Genomic DNA, 22,832 nt, shown 5'->3' with positions numbered 1-22,832 from the left:
GTGACAGCTAATGAACATCCTGGGCTGGATACCTTTTATGTATTGCAAATGAACTTTCATGCAGACTCTGTGCATTCTGTTCGTTGGGTGTGTACGGTGTGTGTGTGTGTGTGTGTGGGGGGGGGGGTCTTTATTTAAACAGTCAGTGTTTGCAAGCGTTTGTCTGCAGTAATTGTGTGGTTTAGTAATATATTATTAATCATAGATGAACAAAATAATGGCGATTTGAGGTGGCAGGCTGAAAGAGCCCTCGTTTAAAAAAAACTTTATATTATGTAGGTATGTCATGTTTTCTCCTGACGGCTGGTAGTTGGAACAGAAATTACGCCTCGTTCACTGTTATCTGTGTGTGTGTGTGTGTGTGTCTGTCTGTCAAGTGTGTTAAGTGCTCTAGAAATTGGGCTGTCCCGGGCCTGCTGGTTCAGGTGGGTGCTGAGTGGAGTTCCTAACCCCTCACTAACCCCTGAAGTCCCTCGCAGAAAGTCAGCAGTGTTTGAATAGTTCCTCTCGCTATTTTTATCTGGGAATCCGCTTCTGTGCTGGACCCAGGGAGCGGGGGGGGGGGCGAAGGGCAAATGTCTGGTCTAATTTTGGACGATGGGAAGTCGCCAAAAGGCCGTGGTGTGGATATTTAGCGAGCACCCGAGTGGCCGGCCGCCGTGTCTTGAAACGGCGCACGCCGCCGAGTGGAAACGCTCTCTCTCTTGTCGCCCCCTGTTTTCTCCTCCTCTCTTACCTCCCCCAAGGCTCCCTCTTTTTTGGTCCTTTTTTTTTTCTTTCTCTACACCCCCCCCACCCTCCCCACACCCCATGTAAGGAATGCGGGATCACGCATGGTGGTTTCCTTCCAACCAGTCTTTCCTCTCCTCTGTTAGGCGTTCACCACGTCGCTCCCTATCGCTCGATCTTTACCTCGTTTCTCTCCCTCCTGCATGCCGTGTTCAGACATGTTCAGCTTTGTACTTAACAGCTCATTTTGAACTTTGAGCCAACTCGTCACAGCGTGTGTGTGTTTGTGTGTGTGTGTGTGTGTGTGTGTATCTGGGGAAAAAACTACCCTGAAAGGTGGTATTTGAAATGTTGGAGCTCATATACGTCGAGGCATTGTGAACTTTCTGTTTGCATGATAGTTTACACCACCTGAGCTAGCAGCTCTGTGGAACGGTATTGTAATAAATAAATAATATAAATGGACTGTTTGCAGGTGTGTACATACAGTCACCAAATAATTGCAGGCCAAATGGCCCACTCCCCGGAACGGGTGGTGTATGTGTGCGCTTGTGAATGTGTGTTTAAGGGAGTGATATATTAGTGCAACGAAGGACATCCTCTGTGGCCGCTCAATCTATTTTTATCCTTCTGATTAAACCAGTTTGAAACATTTTGAAAAATTCCCCCAGGGACTAAATTATGACCAAGGGATTGCTAATGCACAATGTACAAACAATGTACATGTAATGGAGGTTGGAATAACGGGCCTGCTGCTAAGTGCATCTCTTTCACAAGAGTTCTGACTGGAGCCAGATGGAGAGAAAAATACAGTGTTTTTATTTGGAACAGGCTCTTGTGTGATTTTGCGCACACACCGTTGCACATGTCCCTGTAGGGGAGTGAAACCTTTTTGAGCATCGATTGACCCCCCCCATCCCATCATCCTCTGCGCGCTCTCACTATCGTGTCTGTGTCACCAATCCATGGACCAATACCCCAGTGGGAGCTCCTCTTCTATTAGCCTCCCCCTCCTTTTTCCTCCTCACCCTGCTTGGTGTGCTTCATGTCACCCGATCCTGTCTCTCTTTCTTTCACTGGACACCCTGATTTATTGGGGCCAGCGCGATATGACGACCAGAAGCACGCGGGGTTGTCCGCTAACCTGGGTCAAAGTGTACAGAAGGCTGTGAGGACTGTGAACATGCGCCAGCGATAGCGGCTGGTGTCGATGCGTTGGGAGTGGACTTGGAAATTCGAAAATAAAACAAACTGAAAGTCAGACTAGACGTCAAGGTATCAAGTGCAAGGCGGTCTAAGTGCATGTTGGTAAGTGTGTCTACACACACACACACACACACACACACACACACACACACACGGCCTTGGGCTCCATCCAAGATGTGTGGTCATAGGCAGAATAAAGTGCGGTGGATTGCACTCACAGCAGGACAAACATCTGACTCTATTTCTGCCCGCTGGCCATCGTCCCCTTAAATGTTCACAAGACTTCCTTCACCAGGGGATCAGCCTTTTTCTTGGTTTTCAGGTGTGTGTGTGTGTGTGTGTGTGCTCGTACTGGCCTGAGAGAAACTAAATAATGCATTGGATCATTGGTATGGTATTTATAGAAAAGAAAAGTGGTTCAACATTTAAAACAAAGCTGGCCCTCAGTGCTGAACATCATATAGCATATCCCCCTCCATCATGTCATCACTTATTTCCCCTGAGTGAATGGGCGCTTTACCACTCACCACTCTTTTAGGACCTGTCACGTAACCTGTTTGATATAGACTTATATTTCTTGTCATCCCAGTTGCGCGCGTGTGTGTGCGCGCATATGTGCTGTGATTGTGCTCCAGTGCCTCTGTACAGTAGCCGTGCCCTCGGCCACAATAGTTTTATCTGTGTCCATTTTTAGAATCAGATGTGGCCCAGTAAAATTACATAACTGGGCAGTTGCATGCAGCTGCACATAAACACACACACACACACCTATAGGTCTACTGTATGCACACAGTGATTGTTGTTTTAGGGGATTAGAGAATTTGAAGAGAACAGTGAGCTGGATCCCCTGACCAGTCACAGGGTGAGAGGGTAAAAGAAAGCAGGAGAAGAATGGATTAAGGCCGGTCGAGGGATTTACTAAACAGGACAGGAAGGGGGACCGGCCACGAGTGCCAACCAGTGCTAACCAGTGCCAACCAGGAATATGTTGGAGAAAGAGGAAGAGAGTCGCCGATTTAATCAGATTGTCTGATGATCGTGACTCATCACTACACGTACTCGATGGCATTTGGAAACACTTCACTTCCAGACATGGCGACTTAAACCCTGAGGAATCGGCTGTGGATTTAGTCAAACCGATCTCACATGGCGTATATTCTCTACCATACTGTCTGCATATGCAGCCATGAAAAATACGAATACTTTGTGTATTCATTTTACCCTGGAAACAAGTCTTAATCTTCCGCCTGCCAAAATATGTCAATCTAATTATGACATTTCTGACTGCAGGCTACAGAAAGAGGACTTAATATGAAGAAGTGCTGTGAATGTAATATTAGTTGAATTACCCACACAAAAACACGCACACGCACACATTATTATACACATGAGTCTTTGTAACCTCATTCTTACACATGCAACTAACGTCACACACCCATTCTTATACGCAGCACTCTCTCCAGCCGGCCCCCAGCTAGATTCCACCTCGCTGTTCGTTCGTGGGTGTTGTGTTAGTCGGGTTATTGTGTTTGTCTGGCCCAAGTCTTAGCCGGATTCTTTGCAAAGGTATACGCTCTCCCTCATGCTACATGTGAGAGGACGCATAAGAGGTGTGTGTTGAAACGTGCGGTCTGTGCATGTGTGTGACTCATTGATGTCAGTGATGTGAATGTGTAACCTTGATTCTCTGTGTAATTTATGATCGAGCAATAATACTTTTTTTGCCACAATCATTCCTGCAATTGGTGGCCAATATTTGGTTTACTGCATGGTTGAAATTCATCATTGAATTACGGGTCGGGCAAAACTTCTCATGTGGAAAGAGGCCCAATTCCCAATTTTTTCCAATGTGCGTGGTGTCTCAGAGGCAGTTTTTTGCCGGTTTCAGATACCCTTTTTTTCCACACTACTGGTGTAGAGCTGTAACATCTTATGTTGCTTTTTGGCATGCAGTGGAATTTCCTTTTACACCTCACCGCCATGCGTGTAGCGGTCGGAGCTACTCCTTTTACGCGTACAGAGATTGAGTCATTATAACATTTTAAAACGATTAATAACCCACAACAAACACTCTTCAACAAGGTTAAACACCATGGCACAAACCTTTTTGACACCGTGATATACCACGATATCGTCAGAATCTTACAAAATATATAGCCATACCGCCCAGCCCCAGCAACATGATGGGCCGGTGATTAAAAAGAAAGAAGGTAATATTCCTTTTTAAGCTTTTACTTTCTGTTCAGTATCCAAACGGATGTGCCAAATTTAGTGAGCATGTTAATATTCAGAAGCAGCACGAAGAAACAATGCGACGGAGAAATGGGCAATGATAGAAATATTTTCTTAATCTTCTTCCACTCATCAAAGAGTGTATTCTCAATGCATCCAGACGGATCTGTTGTATCGGGTGTGTGTCACCAAATTGTATTGAGGAGGTGTAACTGGAGGCCAGTGCGGCTCTCACTGCACGGGGAACCCCCCCCCACTCCCTTGTGCTGGTCTACACCTCGGATGGATGATCCAGGTCCCTTTGGGGAAGGACAGTGGTTTTGAATGTGTGCTGTCATTCTGCATAATAGGAGTGTTCATGTCTTTGTGTGTCAAATGTAACTGAGATGTCGCACCATTGTATGTGCACGCACATGTACCCACGCAGCCACCCACACAAACAAACACACATACATGCCTCATGATATTTGTGCCAATGAGCAGAGGTAATCGCTGTGCGTGTGTGTGTGTGTGTGTGTGTGTGTGTGTACACTCAGCTCTTACATAACTGCAGCAAGGATCTCTCTCTCTCTCTCTGCCGGTCAGAGTTTAATCCCTCTGGGCTTTACTTCCGCATCACTCATTCATTTCTGTCTTTTTCACTTCTTTTCTTCTGGTCTTCATTCTCTTTTTGTCTCATGACTCCTATTATTATTTTAATTTTATACGCACGATCTGGCAGCAGAAGGATCTAAAGGCCAGAAAATCACAAGCAAGTTGCTTTATTTCCTCACAGGTCAACACTCCCCACGGACTTTTTAATGACTGAATATTCATTTTAGTTCCTAGTTCCTGTGTAAGGGATCACCCTGACGATTCACAATCTCTCTCTTCATATTACCACGTTCGTACACAAAGCTGACGTCCATTTCTCAGCTAAAGCTTTGAGGAATGGAGCATTACGCTCTTGACCCCTGCCCGCCGCTGTAGCCACGTGGAATCACAGTGTTGGTGGAATCAGGAACATTGTCCCATATATTTCCCTCAGGGAGGCCGTAATGATCGCATTGTTCTGAATTCGCGCTGTCTAGTTTTTCGGCAGAAATTGTGGTAAGTGGACCGGTCCCTGCCGGGGTAGAGCAGCTGTGTGTTTAATGCTCAGCTCATCACATGGCGGAGCTGATCGGCCACCATTGTTGAGAGAGATGGGTCTGCACCAAGGTACATGCCGCAGAGGACCTTTGTAGGGTCAGCTTTTTTAAAGGCCTCCCATCACACACATCTCTGTATCTCTTCCCCTCTTTCTCCCCCTGTTCTTCATTTCAGTGTTTTGCACTCTCTTGCGTTACATCATCATCAGCCCCTCTCTCTCTCGCTCTCTCTCTCTCTCTCTCATTCTCCCTCTCCTGGGGTCTTGCATAATGCCCAGCTTTATTTGCTCCAGCTGAGGATTCTAATCTCTCCCACGAGGCAGAGCGCAAGAGCAAACCAGGAGAGGAGGGGAGCAAGCCGACCTTTCTAACCTAAGCTGTGCCCGCTGCTTCGTTAACTCAATCACTCCACCAACCATTGAGATCTGAAGCATTGCTTTGTCTACAGGCAGCACTGACAGTGTGAAAGTGTGTGTGTGTGTGTACGCATATGGTTGTAAAAACGTCTATCAGGAAAAGTGTGTGTGTGTGTGTGTGTGTGTGTGTGTGTGTCCCATCCCCTGCTGCTGTGTGGAAGGTGCGTGGTCTCTCTTGGCAGCCCAATGCTAACTTGGGAATAAGCAGTGATTATCTGCATCTCCTTCAGTCGGAGCACACACAGACCCACAGACCGACATCGTGGCCAAATAGGTGAACATGCGCCGACCTGGCTCCGATCCATGAAGACATGGCGTCAGCATAATACATGCAATGTTCATTGAAGCAAATTGTCCCTTTCTGATTTCTCCCGTGCAGGGGCCGTATGCCGGCTGGCAGCCATGTCAGTGCGCTGTGAATGTTGCGTAAGGCCGATCAACACTACTTAATCAGCTTTAGCAGACGTGCTTAACAGGCTGACCAAGTGGGGTGAGCATTAGAGGAGGAAGAATAAGGTGGGAAAACAAGGAGGCTCAAGACAGGAGGAACAGCACAGGAACGGGGCTTGATGGACGAGGCGACACCGCACGCGTCTGTTGTCCCTGTTTACGACGGGATAAACACATAAACACGCTGGGCTCAGCCCTCCGAGTCCCCCCCTGCACTGTGCCGTTTGCCAAGAGTGTGTGTGTGTGTGTAGACACGTGTACTGAAGACGGTACAATTATTTTTTTCTTTTTTTTCCACAGTGGACACGTGTAGCCTCCCACCGACATTTTTTATAATCGCTAGTCAATTGGACAAAATGATGAATGTTCAACTCTCTGAATCAACCGCCATGTGCTGCTGCGGCCTGATGACTCACCTCTGTGAACACCGGTCTTGCAGGTTTTCACGTGACTGGAAAAACGAGGGAAAGAACCTAGCATTCGCGGCATGCAAGTAATTGGTGTAAGTGAAAAATATGCTAAAAGTTTATCATAATAGAATAAACACTGTATCCATGTAAAGGTACATTTTGTTTTCATGTCTCATGAAGAGGACATTTAAAGCGCCATCGACAGGGACTGTCATGCAGGCTGTAATCCTGTTTATTTTGTGCGCGTCATATTGCTTTAATTTTTTGCTTCGACCTCTCCTGTGGGCAGCATGTCAAAACCAGCCCCTTACTTTTGTTTCAACCTACAAATGAGTCCCATTTGGATGATTTGTGATCATTAAAGAGAGCACCGTTTCCAAGCACTCTGTCTTCACATTTGTCTGTGCTTTTCTGGGGCAAATTGAGCCAAATTATGGCGTTTAGCTTCTTTTTGTCTTTTTTTCTCGCGTTCTCTGTACTTGTGAAGGCCATTTGTTGCTCTTGTGGTTCACCACTGTCAAGTAAATGCAGAAGAAACACTTGAAATCTAAATGACTGTATATCACTCACGATAAGCGATTGTTCGGTTTGTGGCGGTGACCCTGTCTTTAACGTGAGGGCTTTATACCGGGCCTTTTTATTTCTTATTCAACACTCATTCCTCTGCTTCTCTTTTCTTCTCTCTCCTTTTTGACCTTTTCCCAGTTTTCTTTCTTTCTCTCTCTCTCTCTCCTCTAAATACCCCCCCCCCCACCTCCTCCTTCCCCACACACACACACACTCAAAAAAACACACACCTCTTGAAGAATGACTAGCAGATGTGGACGGAGCTTTTCCCTTCATCTAAAATTAGCCGAGATAGAAGAATGGCAGGAAAGCGCACAGGGTTGGACGCACAAACAGGAGGGGTGTGTGGGGTGGGGGGGGGGTATTGGCCACTGAGTGAGAAATCAACAAGAAGTGGAGGAAGTAATAGGTTAAAGTTGATGGGACTTGAAGCGGTGTGTGTATTTTCGGTGCTGTTCACACACGTTGCTGACCCACAGGAACCACTTGGTCCTTATAATGTGCTACATTGTGTGTTGAGTATTGTTTAGGGTGTACGGAGCAGTGTGCAATACATTTAATACATTAGGAGCAGTATAGGTAATCCAATATGTTGATCTGGAGCAACAACATATTACCAGTCAGTTGCCCTCGCCCTCGCCATGATGCAACGCTGCTGCCCATCTTTAATTCTTTTGTAATTACCCTGTCAATTAGCACTCTGCAAGCTGGATGTTGTACACAGCTCCAAAAGCTGCAGAAGGAAGGTGTTAAGGAAAACAACGCTGGTTGGCAAGCTGCCGATGTCCCCTGTTCACTTGTCACCCAAGGGCCCGTTAAGAATACCAGGCCAGCGTCCCTCTGCTTCACCCTTAAGTTTGGCTTACGTCTCCCCCCAGGGATCTCATAGTCTGCCTCACTCGGTTCAAGCAGCGGCAACTTTTTTTTATGGTTGTTGTTCTGCTCAGAAGCACGGTCGCTGTACATTTGTTTTTATTTTTTAATTTTTCTTATGTAGCTCCTGCGACGGTTGCCTCCACTTTTTGTGCGTCTGTGTTTGTACCGCACCACTCGGCTGCACACACCCTGTATGTGCAGCACGCAGGCCGGCACCATCGGCGCAGCAGAACAACAGGACCCCCCAAGGGGGGGCGGCCGCCACTATCACCAGTAGTCTGAACAACAGCACTCATCTCATAACAAGAGGAACACACACAAACACGTGAAGCCACATCGCCCATTCGCAGGATTCCCAGTTGGGCTTTGGAGTTGTCTGATGATGAAGATTGAAGATGTTTTTTTTTGTTCTCCTCACGTGGCCCGTTGTGCAGTCAGGGTTTAAAAGGTAACATGTCAAATAAAATGAATGGGTGTTTTTTTTTTCTCTATGTAAAGCTTTCTCAGTGCGCACAGAGTTGAGTGACGGAATTATTTGGGCGCAACGTAGGCGGTATTTAGGTTTGTTTGATCAGAAGATTAATGTGAAGGGGCCATGAGGAAGGCCGAATGTGTCGAGAAGAAAGAGGCGCTTGGTGAGATTCCCAGACCTGTGTTCCTCCTCTCTGGGTTGGCCAAAATGAACCGATGCAACTGTGAATTTATTACAATAAACTAATATGCTGGAGATTTACTTTTTAGTCCGGTCCGTCCCCAAGACCAAGGGCGTATCATTTCATCAGTACTGCTACAACGTTATTGGTCATGCCTTATGTATTACATTTATACACATTTTTCTCTGGTCTACTGCACAAACATGAGCTGCTACTGTAGAGCTCTGGTTAGCTATAACTACAATATATTTTTACCTCGGAAACCGAATAATTAAAGTCAAACGCGTCAATATTTGGATCACTTTCCATTAGGTTAACAAGAATCTGACTGTGCAGTCTGTGTATGAAGCTTATTAATAAATCATCATCGGGAACTACATTTCAGTTCCAGTTCCTAATTAACTTGTATTTTTTAGGGCAATGATAAGTAATTAAACCTGCCAGGCAAGCGTTATTAGTTCACTGTGGATTGAATGAAACTTGGGACATGAACATACGATGCAAATCCTCAACTTATTGTTCGTTTAAAGCACCACATGTTTCAACTAGAGCTCAGACATTAGTAAAAATAGTTCGTAGACTGCAACATTGGCTCCAGGGACCTTTTCACTCATAACCTCCATTTTACAGTTCGTACAACAGATGAAATGTGAAATATGTGAATGGTCATTAGTTTCAAACCTGGTACAGACACAGGACTCTCTTTCGCGCTCTCTCTCTCTCTCTCTCTCTCTCTTTTGTTTTTTTTTTCGAAGGATTATTAAACACAGAATCCAGCATGAACAATGCCAGACAAGCCTAAAAAATACAGCGCACAGCCCTAATCTGTTCTGATCTGATCTTGACCCACCAGAACCAGAACTCCTCCTCAACTGTAAGACGTCTGGTGTGCAGATCAGGTGTCTCGCCGCTCGGTCTCTGACTCGCCACCATGCGTCCCAAAAAGTTAATCCCCAGTGGAATGTGCCGGCTTCAGACCACAGACAGCAGGCCTGTGTCTGTGTGTGTGTGTGTGTGTGACTTGACTCAGATGTCTCTTACATTGTTTTATAACCGTTATTATTTCAATGTTTTAGGGAAAAGAGGGGAATCGTCATAGCCGCTTGGAGCCTTGAGCGAGGAGAGGGAGGAAAAGTTTTGTCTTGTTTCTAGCCAACGGTATTGGGCACTTTGTGTGTGCGCACACACACACACACACACACACACACTGCAATGTAGCGCAGACCGCTGTCTGTTGACGACTACCTGTTGCTGGTAGATTGAGCCTTCCACTCCTTTCTGTCTCCCCACCCCACCTCCCGCTCTTCCCCTTTTCTAATATCTGTTCTATTTGAGTCTGCGTTCTAGGCAGGATTAATTGCCGTATATGCTTTATTTTTTTTGTTCTGTTCGTTGTGTGGGGCGTTATTTTTAGGCCTTAAGTGTCTGGTTGCTAGGAGACCGTGCGATAGAAAGGGAGAGAGAGAGAAAATGAAGCAGAGTTTGCGTTGTGAAGGCTGAATTACAAAATCATTCACGCACTGAGTCAGCACTGACACACACACACACACACACACATGAATGTACTCACACAAGGTGTTTTAGTCTGAAGCTGTTATTGTGAACTTGTTTTTCTGGTTTCTCATCACGTCTGAGCTCTGCGTATGTCGCTGTCATTTACAATTCCAGATTCTGTCTCAGCTTCAGTACAATGAAAGCACAAACTCTTCGGCTCTGAGTGAACTGTGTTTAACTTCCTCTCAGTGCTCGCCTCCTTATCGAACGGTTTTTGGTTTTGATTCCTGCCAGATTTTGCCATGTATCAGAAATGACACACATGGACACACACACACACACACACACACACACACACACACACACACACACACACACAGGAAACAGATCTGTTGTTGTGGTGCATAACAGTTGCTAACATCCTGTCTCGCTCTCGTACCACATTCCAGGAAACCACCTCCCAAAAGTGTCACCTATGTCGTACTCCCATGCGCACAGCTGACACATACAGTATATGGCTTAATTGTGCCACTTTTAATTTACTCCTGTGCATCGAGTCACCTTTTGACCCCCAGATTTTACAACGTCACAGTGATAGTCTTACTTTTTAGTTACACGTTAGACTGAATGATGACAGGAAACCTCTTCATTTTGGAATGAGCAAAAAAAAATGGAATAAAAAAAAATGCTGAAAAATAATTAATATTCATTTGATTTCCTACTTACTCGATTGAGGCATCATTTCAGGGCTTTTGGGAGTTACGATAACAATTATCGACACACATCATATAGATTTTTGCACAGTGTCCCTACACACCGTCACCCCTCACTCACCCCACTGTCCCCGGTGAGTGTAGGCAGTGTGCGATTGAACCAGAGCTCGCTGCCAAGCTGTTGGCCCCGAGAAGCACATTAACAGCAGCATGGGAGGTGGAGCGGGCGGAGGAGAGCGGCGCCTGTGGCCTGTAGCACGGCTGTGTCACATCTTCACAGCCTTTCCCCTCAAAGTAACTTTAGAACTTGAGGGGGGGGGGGGGGGGGACCACTTGTGTCAGCTTCACACATCTCTCGGAACTATCCCTGGGCGTAGATATTTAAACATTTAGATTACTTTAAAAACGTGTTGCATACCATTTCTAAAATGCTGACCGCCGTGGCCCGGAGGCAAAGTTCAAGTTTGTCTTTGTCGAGCGCCAGCGACCCGGTGTTTATCGTACAGCTGCTGTGTGACACAGAGGAAACGACACTGAGCGATTTGACTACGCATAGGGCCGCCGTCGCGACCTCAAACGTGGAATCCGGCGGTGTAGTTTGTTGTCAGCTCGTGAAAAGTGTGAGTTTGTGTGTGTGTGTGTGTGTGTGTGTGTGTATCGGTGTGTTATGTCTAAGGAGGAGAGTTAATGCCCTGGGAGTTGGTAAGGGTAAATATACCTAACGGCGCCCTGAGAGCAACAGGACTCTTCTCTCACTGACACAATATTATTCTGCTGCTCCTCGCCCACTCGGGGGACGGCGTACGCACACAAACACACGCTCTCCCACCAGACTGCTTCATGAGTGTGATTACACGGAGAAGAGTCCAGTTATCGGGTGCCTCGGGGCTTCATGCCAGTTTGTGCGCGTGCTGGTTTCATTTTTTAAAATAATTTCTTAATTGACTGGTCACTCTGCACAGTTTGATTTTTTTTTACAACTCTCTCGAATTGTATTATTCTTTATTTTACTCTCTACAGCTGTACCTTTTCTCTACTTTAAACTGTAACATTGATTGAGCGCTCACGTCCCCAAATAGTTACTGAGTTGGATTCGCTAGCACTTATCATTTTCTTTTCTTGATATAATGAAAATAAATGGCTGCCCGGAAAATTCTAAATGGATACTAAAAAGTATGGTTTTCCTTGAAAAGCGGTTTAAAGTAATTCGTAGCCAATTGACTGATATTTGTAAAAATTCACCAGTACAACCCTAAAAGGATCACATTGGAGAGCTTTTTTTATTCCACCCTGGAAAGCTCTCGCACACACTTCAAAGACCTAATGGACATTTAACCCACGTGGTGAACAGGTTGACTGTGGAGCACGGGAGCTAGATTTGGCTGCTATTGCTCCTCCTCCCCCCAATATCCTGGAGAAAGACGTCTCCGCTCCATTGAAGGACGAGCGATATGGAGAGAGGCCGAGAGACGGGGGTCTTACGTCATACCCGTCTCATTCCCTGTCCCACTGGTGGCCTCATCACCTCCTCCAGCTCCTCTCCAATCCCCCCTATCCTCCCCATCCATTTTGTGTGTGCTCTCCCACTGTTGAACAATAACCCCCAGTGTGTGTGTGTGTGTGTGTGTGTGTGTGTGTGTGTGTGTGTGTGTGTGTGTGTGTGTGTGTGCGTGTGCGTGTGCGGTGCTATTTCTGGCCCCTCCAACTCCACAAAGCACTCTCTTCTAGCTCTTCTCTTTCTCTTCAGTGCCACATGGCATGTGAGGAAGAGCCTATAGAAAATGTAGACCGTGGGTGACCTCCAGGAATATATAAGCGGCCCGCTGGGCTCACACATTTTTGGTATGATGTTTGTTTACCCCCCCCCCCCCCCCCTCCTACCCAAAGGATATTTAGTCGTCATCTTGATTATTACCAACTCATGCTTCTCTTGTTTGAAATCTACTGTGCAAAATAAAACACTGATCACAAGCTTGATGAAAATAATTTTAACTAATTCAACGCGAATCACTGGGAAATTCAAAGACTGTTTTCCTGATTCATCTTGAGTTGCAACAAATCATGCACAATATCTGAAAAATATGCTGCTGATCTTTTTCATTTAAAAAACAAAAGTGGTTAAATTTTCCTGCTTCCAGACCATTAAATGTCTATATTTTCTTAAAGACAATTGATTATTTTTTGTCAAATGAGTACAAAACGGTAAGGAATTTCCTTCTGTGAGCTCATTTTGGGAAAATAGAAGTAGCATTTTTAATGAATATATAAGTTAATGATCCACTTTTCCCATCCATGTGTTTCCTAACTTCTCTGTCTCTGTGTCTCACTCTCATCTTCCTTGTGTATTGGCCTAATGCATTTTTAATGGACCTGGTGGGAAGAGTCCAGACACTTTGGGATTCAGGCGTATGGGCTCTGATTACCCCCCCACACCCACCCTCCTCTATTCCTCTCTTCTTTCTCTTACTTTCTCTGTCTAACCCTCCCAAGTCTTCTATTATCTCTCCATCCCTCCCCTCCACCTCTCCATGTCTTGTGTTTCTGTCCTCTCTGTTCCCCCAACTCTGCGCTTCAGGCAGTTTCACTTTTCCAAGCGGCCATGACAAAGACGAGGCTGTGTGTGTGTGTGTGTGTGTGCTCGTGTACCAACGCGCCACAGCCAAAATACCAGCTTTTTTTTTTTTTACACTTTTACAGAGAGAGCTGACAATGACCTCACCCACTTAACCCACACACACACATGCTCACGCACAAACACACACACGCACGCACACCTGCGCCGGTCGTTTCCCACAGTCTGGGTTAAAGAAGCACGGTGCTAGCCAACGGCCGCTAATGGCTGTTCAGAGGCCCTGGCCCGGTGTTAAAAAAAAAAAAAAAAAAATCCTGGGTCTGCAACTCCACTGTTAGTTTGGCACTGGCTTGTCAGTTGATTCACTGCCGAGTAGGACCCGCGGCTCTGGGAATCTCTTTCACTCAGTTTGTCTAGCTGCCTGGCTGTCTCCGCCTCCTTCCCGTCGGCTCTCCTTGGCACTTCTGCCCCAGGTCTGAGGGTCCAGTCAGCCATGACCCTTAAGGTGCTTTTTAGAGTGGGAACTAACTATTGTTTTCATCACAACTCAGTGTTTTATTTTCTCCAGGGAGAGTTTTCTCAATTTAGGATCTTTCATCCAACCGTCCAAAACACAAAGTTGTCCGGGCTTAGCTGCCACGTGGGTCTTTCTGCAAACAAACACGGCTCCTCTCATTGAGCGCATACAACAATCGCAAAGCTTGCATTGTTGACATCCATGTTTGCTTGCTAGCCTTTTTCTGTGTGTTGCATCACAGCCACCAAGTGTTTTTTGTTTAATGACAGCATAGATGTGTTGTTACAAGTGGTCGTAAACTCAACTGCATACCACAAACCATTATATAGACAAAGGAAAAGAAACTCTGATGTGCTTGTAAATAAGTGCCAAGTTGCCTAATTGACCCGTCATGTGAGCTTCTAAAAGTTTCATGTCGAGTTTATGGGGAGCAACCTAGTACCCGCGTACAGTCATGGGTGATAGGAACTGCAGTGACACATTGAATTAATGATGAAATAGGACATTTGTACCCATATTTAAATGCAGACAAATCTACTGAAGTTGTCCTTGTCCACGCCCCCGTCCACCTTCCCTGCCTCCCTCCCCCAAACGGCTTGTGTGCGTGTGTGTGTGGAAATCATTGTTGGACGGGTGACTGGCACACATAGCTGGAATAGCAGCCGTGTTGTAAGTCTGCTAGGGGCCTGCCACCGAGATCACATGGAGGAAAAGAGGCATCCACACTCCCAGAGAGGAGGGGAGTGGCGGGGGGGGGGGGGGGGGGGGTGTAAGCAATCTGATCTGGATGACAACAGACTACCAGACAAGCTATGATCTCATCGCTCCCTTAACCTCCCCCCTCCTCCTTCCATGCCTCCATCCACCCCCTCTCCAACTCCTGCTATTGTCTCTTTTTCTCCCTCTTCCCACTTTTGTTTCCCCGGTGTCCCTCCCCCATCTACTTTTCCCACTTTCTTTTCTCGGATCCGCACTTGTTCCACTGCTCAGCCCATCTCATCTTGCCTTCTTCTCTTTCACTTTGCCCCCCCCCCTTCTCCCCTTTCCCTCCTCTTGCACGCCTTCCCCCACTTCGGCGTCTTTTGCATCATTTTCTACCACCTGCCCCACTCTCGTCCCTACACACACACGCACACCTCTTGACGCACTTGCACTCTCTAGTGTCCCAGGCCAGAGATTAGGCGTACCCCTATCGTCAACCCTCCGCACCAGTTTATACATTATTGATGCCTAGTCTGTCCTTGTGTGTGTGTGTGTGTGTGTGTGTGTGTGTGTGTGTGTGTGTGTGTGTGCCTCATGCATGCTGTAATGGCTATCTAGTTTCTCCCCTGGGGGGGAGAGGAGGGGGGGGCACAGGGAGGGACGAGGTCAGAGAGGTTAAGTGTGGTGGAGGGGGTTAGGACGTGCTCTGCAGGCTCGTCCCTGCCACTCCTCTCTCTCTCCTTCATAACCCAACTACGTACACACGCACATGCACCCATACCAAAAATTCCCCGCTGAAATTCTCTTATTGGGTGTAAGCGACTGATGAAAGGGATCCGAGTTTGCGTGATAGCTGATCCAGTGAGAGTCAGGACAGCTCAGCCCGGGTTGGTCTCTGGGTTGATGGAAGGACAAAGCACCTGTTCTTGCTCTCAGCATTCCTCTTAACCTAATCCCGACTCTCTCTCTCTCTCTCTTTCACACAGACAAACACACACTTGCGATATGGTAGCTTTTAAATACACTGTTGCTAATGAAAGCATCATTGCAGGTTGAGAACGTCCTCTTAACTTCATTGACCCATGCCCGGCTACCGGTCTTATTATTTACATGGGATCCATTTCAAGCACCTGACATATGAGTTGGGTGTGTATAGTGACCTCTGAGGTCCAAAACAAAGTCAAAAGTATCATTACATCAGTATCAGTATGCCCAAACTCTAAAAATCTGTCTGAGGAAGATATGGTCACCATCCGATTCAGTGCAGCTGGCAATCGGGAGAAGGAGTGTGTGCATGTGTGTGTGTGGGGGAGGTTAGTGTTATTGTTGGAGGTTCAACCGGGGCAATATGTCTATGATTGCTCTCCCCTGGTGTGAGCCGCTGTGATTGTAACTCACTCAGGGGTTTGATCGTGCATCAAGTGTTTGTTTGAAAGAGGAAGAGGAGGAGGAGGAGGAGGGTGGTGGGAAGTGAAAAAGGAAATAAACTGTGTTTCATTTGCATGCTGACTGCTTCCATCTTATGCATGGCTGGAAAGTCTGAGAAATAACAAACACAGACTGCCCAGTTTATGCAGTTTTTACACCCGTGGTCACTTCATACTTCACCCATCATGGTGTTTTGTTAAAAAGAACATTAATCTGAAGCTAAACTGCTGGCACAGAGTTTTTGTCGACCTCCTCATTGGCCACATACTATCTGCATAATGTGCAGTACTGATAAAATCCCAATGCAAAGTGTGTAAGGCACATTGTCAGACTGATATTCTTTAATTGAGTCACAAATCGGTTCCCTTAGTAGGTGGGGGGCAACTGAGTGATTCATTGACCATGCCTTCCAAGTGCATCGTCGGGATCACAGGAAACCCACCAAGGATTGGGGGGTTAACCAGTGTCGCTTTCTTTCCTGCCTACCTTTAACAGGAGGAATGTGCTATGTGCATTATTTATTGTTATGCAACACTGACTAAGTGGTCTGCGCCGGCCAGTGCAGCGGAGATTATCAGATCCATCTATCTCCGCCTCGGGCTGTCATCCTGCAAATCCATTGACGAGCCTGGACATCCGTAATCTGTTGATTTGGGCCCGTTTGTCTTTCAAGCCCAGCTTGTCTCATTTTCTCTGTTGCCATGTGCATGCGGTGCGTCGCAAAAAGCAGTTTCATGGTGGCCTTGCACTCTACGTTTTTACACGTCCTCCCGAAAGAGGAAGTTGTTATGATATAGACCAGGAGGTGTCTAAAATGTACAACTTTCATCCGCTATTGTCTTGTATGTGATTACATCAGACATGCTACTTTGTATTCTGGGCAGCTGGTGTAATGTGCACCAAACATTATAGAATGGCATTAAATCCCCAGCAAAACGACACTTCATCAGCGCGGATGTTAGAACTAGATCTAATAGTCAATTTCGTCGTGTCCGATTTCCTCCACAACCCAGACAACAGAATGTCAGTGGGAGAATTGCATAAACATTTTCGAACACGAGCGCTGGCGCAGAAACTTTTTTTTTTTTTTTTTTTTTTTTACTCGCACATTTTGGGCACACACATGCTCTGGCTAACAGTCCCGCGCCCACGGTCTAGTTCTGTGTCTCTTGCTCTTCGCCTCCTCCTCCCCCGAGCTGCGGGTGGAGAGAGATGGAGTGATAGACAGGAGAGATGACTGGCCGTGTTGTTCTCCTCCGGTCACAGGAAACGGTGACTGCACTAGAGGAAAGAGGTGGAGGAGAGTTGGAGAGGCCTACCTGTTCCATGAAGCCCACTTGCACCACAACTTTCAGTGTGCGTTTTCCGTGGAAGGGCTACCGTGCTAATGACGGTAGAAGAATGCGCTCTGAATAAAAGCTTAGGATTACCACCCTTTCAAGCCGCCTAAATGTTTAGACCTTTTCAAAGTTGTTGTTACTAAAGACAGTGGGGGGAAAAAAAGGTTGGCAAATCTCCATCCTGGACCTCGTTATATTCAGCTGCATCCCAGACCATCTGGAAAGGGGTGAAGCAGACTAGCTGACCAAATCTTTATTTTACGGTACCATGAATAGCACAGTAATGACAACAGCTGTGTTGTATAATCGGCTATATTAACATTTGAGATGCACTAACACAGAAAAACGTTGTGTTTCCTGGGCTTACTTCAGGCACAGCTGCAACCAGCCAAAGAAGAGGCTGACTTGCCTTTTTATTATTTTAGGAGCTATCAAAGAGTTAACCCACGCGTTGTCTTCGTCTGAGCGCGGCGGGAAAGAAGAGCCTCAAACTCACCGTCATTTTAAAGAGCTGTTCATCTGAAATGCATTGTGACTAGTTTCCATATTTTTTAATGGCATCCTGTAACTTTTTGCCAGCATTCCTTCCCTATTGGCCTGCTTCAGTGATACATCAATATGTTATTATTTCAACAACTTCTGTCGAAAATAAACATGGATCTAGGTTAATAAATGTTGTGGTCAAGTATCATCATTTTTAGTTAGTTTAATTTTTTGTTTTGCTCTCCACTCCACTTGTTCAATAAGAAGGAAATTGTCAGTGAAGACTTGAAAGTATAAGACTGCTATGTAATATATGAAAGATCCCCCCACCCACCCACCAAGATTTCTACCTGTGATTATCTCATATTCATTTCCTTAGCCCCGCCGTAAAGGTCTCCACTGACTAGAACCGGATTTGAACGGGTTCTTTTGAGGTCCACGTCGCTCAGTTGCTCCACAGTAGATCCAGTGTTGTTCTCTTCCGTGTCATTTCTAACATGTGCTCTCCCACAGCCTCATTCTCCGCTGTTCGTCGAGCCTCGGGGACGCACACTAACCCCTCCGCTCTCTCTTATATCTCTTTTCACAGGGATTGCCTTCCCGGAATGGGCCTACAAGCCCGAGTCGAGCCCAGGCTCCAGGCAGATCCAGCTGTGGCACTTTATCCTGGAGCTGCTCAGGAAAGAAGAGTATCACGATGTCATCGCCTGGCAGGGGGACTACGGCGAGTTTGTCATCAAAGACCCGGACGAAGTGGCCCGTCTGTGGGGGGCCAGGAAGTGTAAACCCCAAATGAACTACGATAAGCTGAGCAGGGCTCTCAGGTACAACAAACTCGCCGAGTGTGTTTGATTCTTTGTGTATCTGTATGCAGAAGTGTGTGTTCATTCAAGTTTCCGTTGCTGGGACCAGAGCACTTACCAGATGAGGATTGTCATAAGGAGGAAGGCACAACATGACCACGGAGCACATGCTAATGACAAAAGAGCCACTATGCTCCAAATAAGACTGGATGGAAATAAGAGATCAAAATCAACTTGTATTGATTTCCCTATATAATACTAACAAGAGATTCAAAGATCTTAATGTTGCGTCTCTCTCTGAATCCAAACCCGACGCGTTAGCTCGGAGCAATCCGTCGCCCAAAGCACTTTACCTGGAACCACAGTCTTGAGACTGGTGTGTGGGCTCAGTGACGCTCTCTGACGTCCTCTTTTTGGAGGGGAATGTGCCTGAAATAGTACTGCCTCTGGTTTCAGCTAATGGATAGGGGATGAAATTGCTTCCTTTCCAGATATTTCAAGAAGGACAGCGTGTGCCTTCCCCACACTATTCTGAACAAGGAAAGGAACTGTTGACCTTCACCAGGGACAAGGCAGTAGATCACTCACTCTGTCACCTGTGTTCATGAACTCCTGAAGTGAAAATACTTCATCACGAGGCAAAGAACACTGCTACCTTCTTTTAAACAGTAATATGGATTCCATAAAAAAGAATGGGAGGGCACATGTTGATTACTGAACTAGGATTGGTGCAAAAATGTATTGAATGGTCTTATAAATCTCACACACAAAAAAAGAATCCGTAATGTGGATCAAGAATCCCCTCCACTGTGACTTCAGCATCTGCTGGAAGAAATTCATTCAAACACACAGACCCGAATAGCTTCCGCTCGTTGGCTCTGTTTTGCTCAGACATGCATTAGTCATGCACTGCTAAGACATTAATAGTAGTTAACCAAGTCTATAATAAGTGTAAATATCATAAGAGTGACCCAGGCCACATGCCTTGACACGGTTTTGACCTGGATGTTTAGCTACTATTAAATCACATTGAAATATTTTATTTTATCGCCATCAGTCCAGCCTTTGATATGAATCACCGACTCTGATCCACCTGAGCATTAGTTTTGGACCTCTGTTACTGAATTTCTTTTGTGGCACTTAGTATCCAAGGGTCGATTGAATCAGCTTTGATAACCTTGGAATTGAGTTTGCTAGGAAAGCAGTAAGTCAAATTCAACCAACATATCAATAAATCAAATTGCCTCAGGACCAACACAATAGTTGGGCGTCTGCGAGGGAACACCAAGCCCCATAAAAGGATATAATCTGAGCGACACAACTGATGCTCCAGATTTTATTCGCGCTTTCGGCTTCGCGACAAGACAGTGGGCCACAACTTAGTTTGATTATAGAAAGGAGATAGATCCGATCAATCTTGTGATCCATACTTAACACAATGACCTCTCGGCACTCCTCAGCGCTGCACATCCCTAGGGGTGAGAAGAGCATCTGATTCACTGTGTAGTGTAGACCCCGTGAAATTCAGATAATAATAATATTACAGATGGCATCGTACTGAGGGAATTAACATGGACTTTGTGATGTGACGGAAACTCGTGCAAAATCAAACTTGGAGTCCGGCTTCAGGGTTCCTGAATGGACAGCTAACTTGTGATCAAGCTATGTATTTATAGCATGTTCATCCTGTAGAGCTGTTCCAGTTTGGAGCTTAATGCTGCACATATATATATATATAGAGCTATATTTATATATAGCAGGTCTTAGTCCTCTCTTAGAGACTGAGTCTCTCTCGTGTCCTCATCTGCCCTCCGGCAGCCAGGTCGTCTCTGTTCCTGTAAATTGATCACAGTCACTCAGAGTGTTGGGGAAAAGACACCCCACGCGCACACGTGCACGTAAGTCACCTGATTTGACACCGGAGCTGTCGCCGGTTCTTCGCCCCGGGCAGACAGTAAAGGAAGCCAAGAAGGAATGATGGCACTAAAGATCAATGAAGTTAAGATCACAACCACACGTGTGAGCGATACCAGCCCACATATGGAGCAAAGTGTTGGCGAGCAGGCCACCCTGTGCCCTTCATGCGGAGAAAACCTGGAGCCTGCTAGAAGCCGAGGCCATGGGCGACATGTGGCAACCGCACTCGCACATGCTCACGGACATGAAAGGGCGCGCCTGTTTTAAAGTGTTCTTTTTATCACATAGCTGTGGTAATTATTATTTGCACCTTATTCTTTCATGTCCGCCATGCACATGATGGAAATTCGCAAAATCTGCATGGCTGGTGTGTGTGCGGCTTCCCGTTGAAGGGACACAGCCTCGGCCCATGCATCATCTTGGTCTGCCGCTCCCACACCGCTGTGAAGTTCCCACTCTCGTTGGAAGGATTACGCTCCCACTGCGTGTGCTTGTTTATGTTCGTGTGGACATGCTCGATGTTTAAGGAGGTTTAACTCATTTTTCCTAGTTTTGTTTGCTTTTGAATTCAGTCGTATATAAGGTTGCTCTTTTTGTTTAATTGAATCAAAAGCCCAAAGTGTGTGTTTCTCTCTGACGCGTTCGGTGCGAGACACGAATGACAGGAAGTTCACAATCTTTAACCGTCAGCTGCATGTCTTTGGATAGGGAAGTAAATCAATATAGAAAGGCCAAGCCCCCCCCCCCCCCCCCCCCCCTCCTGATTCCTCACAACCACTGTCTAGCTGTGGGGAAAGAGACCTGCGCTGGTCCACAAACAAGAGTACGGGTAGTTAAGGCTGTTGCTCAATCAGTCGTTGCCGAGTGCTGGCTTAATGAGTGTAATCATGCTAAGAGGTCCCAGCTCCTAGCAGACTCCCCCCCCCCCCCCCCCTCCGTCGTCTCAGCCCGCACATGGCTCCAACACAGTGGTCAGAGGTCAGGGGGGGGGTGCAGAACACAGCTGGCAAAGATTAACAAAACGGCACATGTGCGCATTCACATACACAAATGCACCATTGTATGCAGACTCTAGGCTATTCATGTTTGTGGTGTTTGCTTCATGTCTGACATCCGTTTAAACGTGATTGGTCGCCACAGCTAGAAAATCGCCACCACAGGAGGAAAAAAAACACTCAAATGGTTGATGGTGAAGCTGTCAATTTAGAATATTTGACCATTTATTGAGTGCTAAAACTGCATGTGGGCGTGCGTCTAATAATGTAGGTGAATGGATGGTAAGATGGGGGAGGCTGGCGGTGTAATTCCTATTATATAATATAATTACATAATAATAAAGTTTGCTTGATTTAACCCCAGTGCCCTATCCGGCAGGGCCAGTTCATAGGTCAGAAGGCCTCTACATCAGCACATTGTGTGGAAACACAGAGGGCCAGGACGAAAGTGCCGAGGGAGCACCCAGGGACAGTACCAGCGTGTGACTTTATGTTCTGCGTATGCTGGCGTGCACTGTCTTTCCATTGTCTTTCTGCAGCATGCATGTGTTCAGGGTACATGCACATTGTGTGTGTGTGTGTGTGTGTGTGTGTAGCTTTGTCCCTGACTGAATGAGTCCTTTATTTTCAATGGGGGCAGAATACACACACCAGAGTGTGCTCGAGTCCATATTCGCGCCACCCACAGAGCATGTGACCATTGTAACGGCACCCTGACCTGATCCCTCTCTTCGCAAACAAACATAGAGTATATACACACACACACACACAGCACAGAGGTGTGTGCGCATTGTGTGTGTGTGTGCGCGCAGGCAAAGATCTAGCTGGGATGTGTGCTTAACAGCCAATGCTGACGAAAGAGGCAGAAAATAAACACGGGGCTCATGGGGAGTATTGTAATCTCAACTTCCTGTCACCGTCAGCGCCTATTTACAGTCCAACAATGGGCAAGGCACGGCCTGTACATGCACACAAGTGGGTTGGCGTGTGTACAGATATCATATCGTAGTATAAAAAGTTGGCCAATGCGTACAGGTTTTGGCCGGAACCAAGTGTACAGATAAAATACATTTAGTCAAATTTCCCATTTTACCCAGAAACACACCTTAGAACAGAATAATGTCCTGATAGTCTAATGGGGAAACAAACACGAGTGGTTAAACACGCATATGTTCTGCAAACAAGCCTCCAGGTAGTTG

At 46.3% G+C, this 22,832-nt stretch overlaps 1 protein-coding gene across 1 annotated transcript in view; it reads left to right on the top strand.

Annotated features, from left to right (window-relative positions):
* Positions 1–22,832, top strand: part of erfl3 (Ets2 repressor factor like 3) — a 36,978-nt gene that overhangs the window by 5,723 nt on the left and 8,423 nt on the right. Inside the window, exon 2 of the mRNA XM_037453348.2 lies at positions 18,508–18,742. Within this exon, the coding sequence (XP_037309245.2) occupies positions 18,508–18,742 (235 nt within the window). The remainder of the gene's footprint in view (positions 1–18,507; positions 18,743–22,832) is intronic.

Source organism: Pungitius pungitius, chromosome 11, assembly GCF_949316345.1.
Source record: "Pungitius pungitius chromosome 11, fPunPun2.1, whole genome shotgun sequence".
NCBI lineage: Eukaryota > Metazoa > Chordata > Actinopteri > Perciformes > Gasterosteidae > Pungitius > Pungitius pungitius.
Note: the sequence above shows the minus strand (reverse complement) of the source record. Positions and strands in the feature narration are given on the sequence as shown.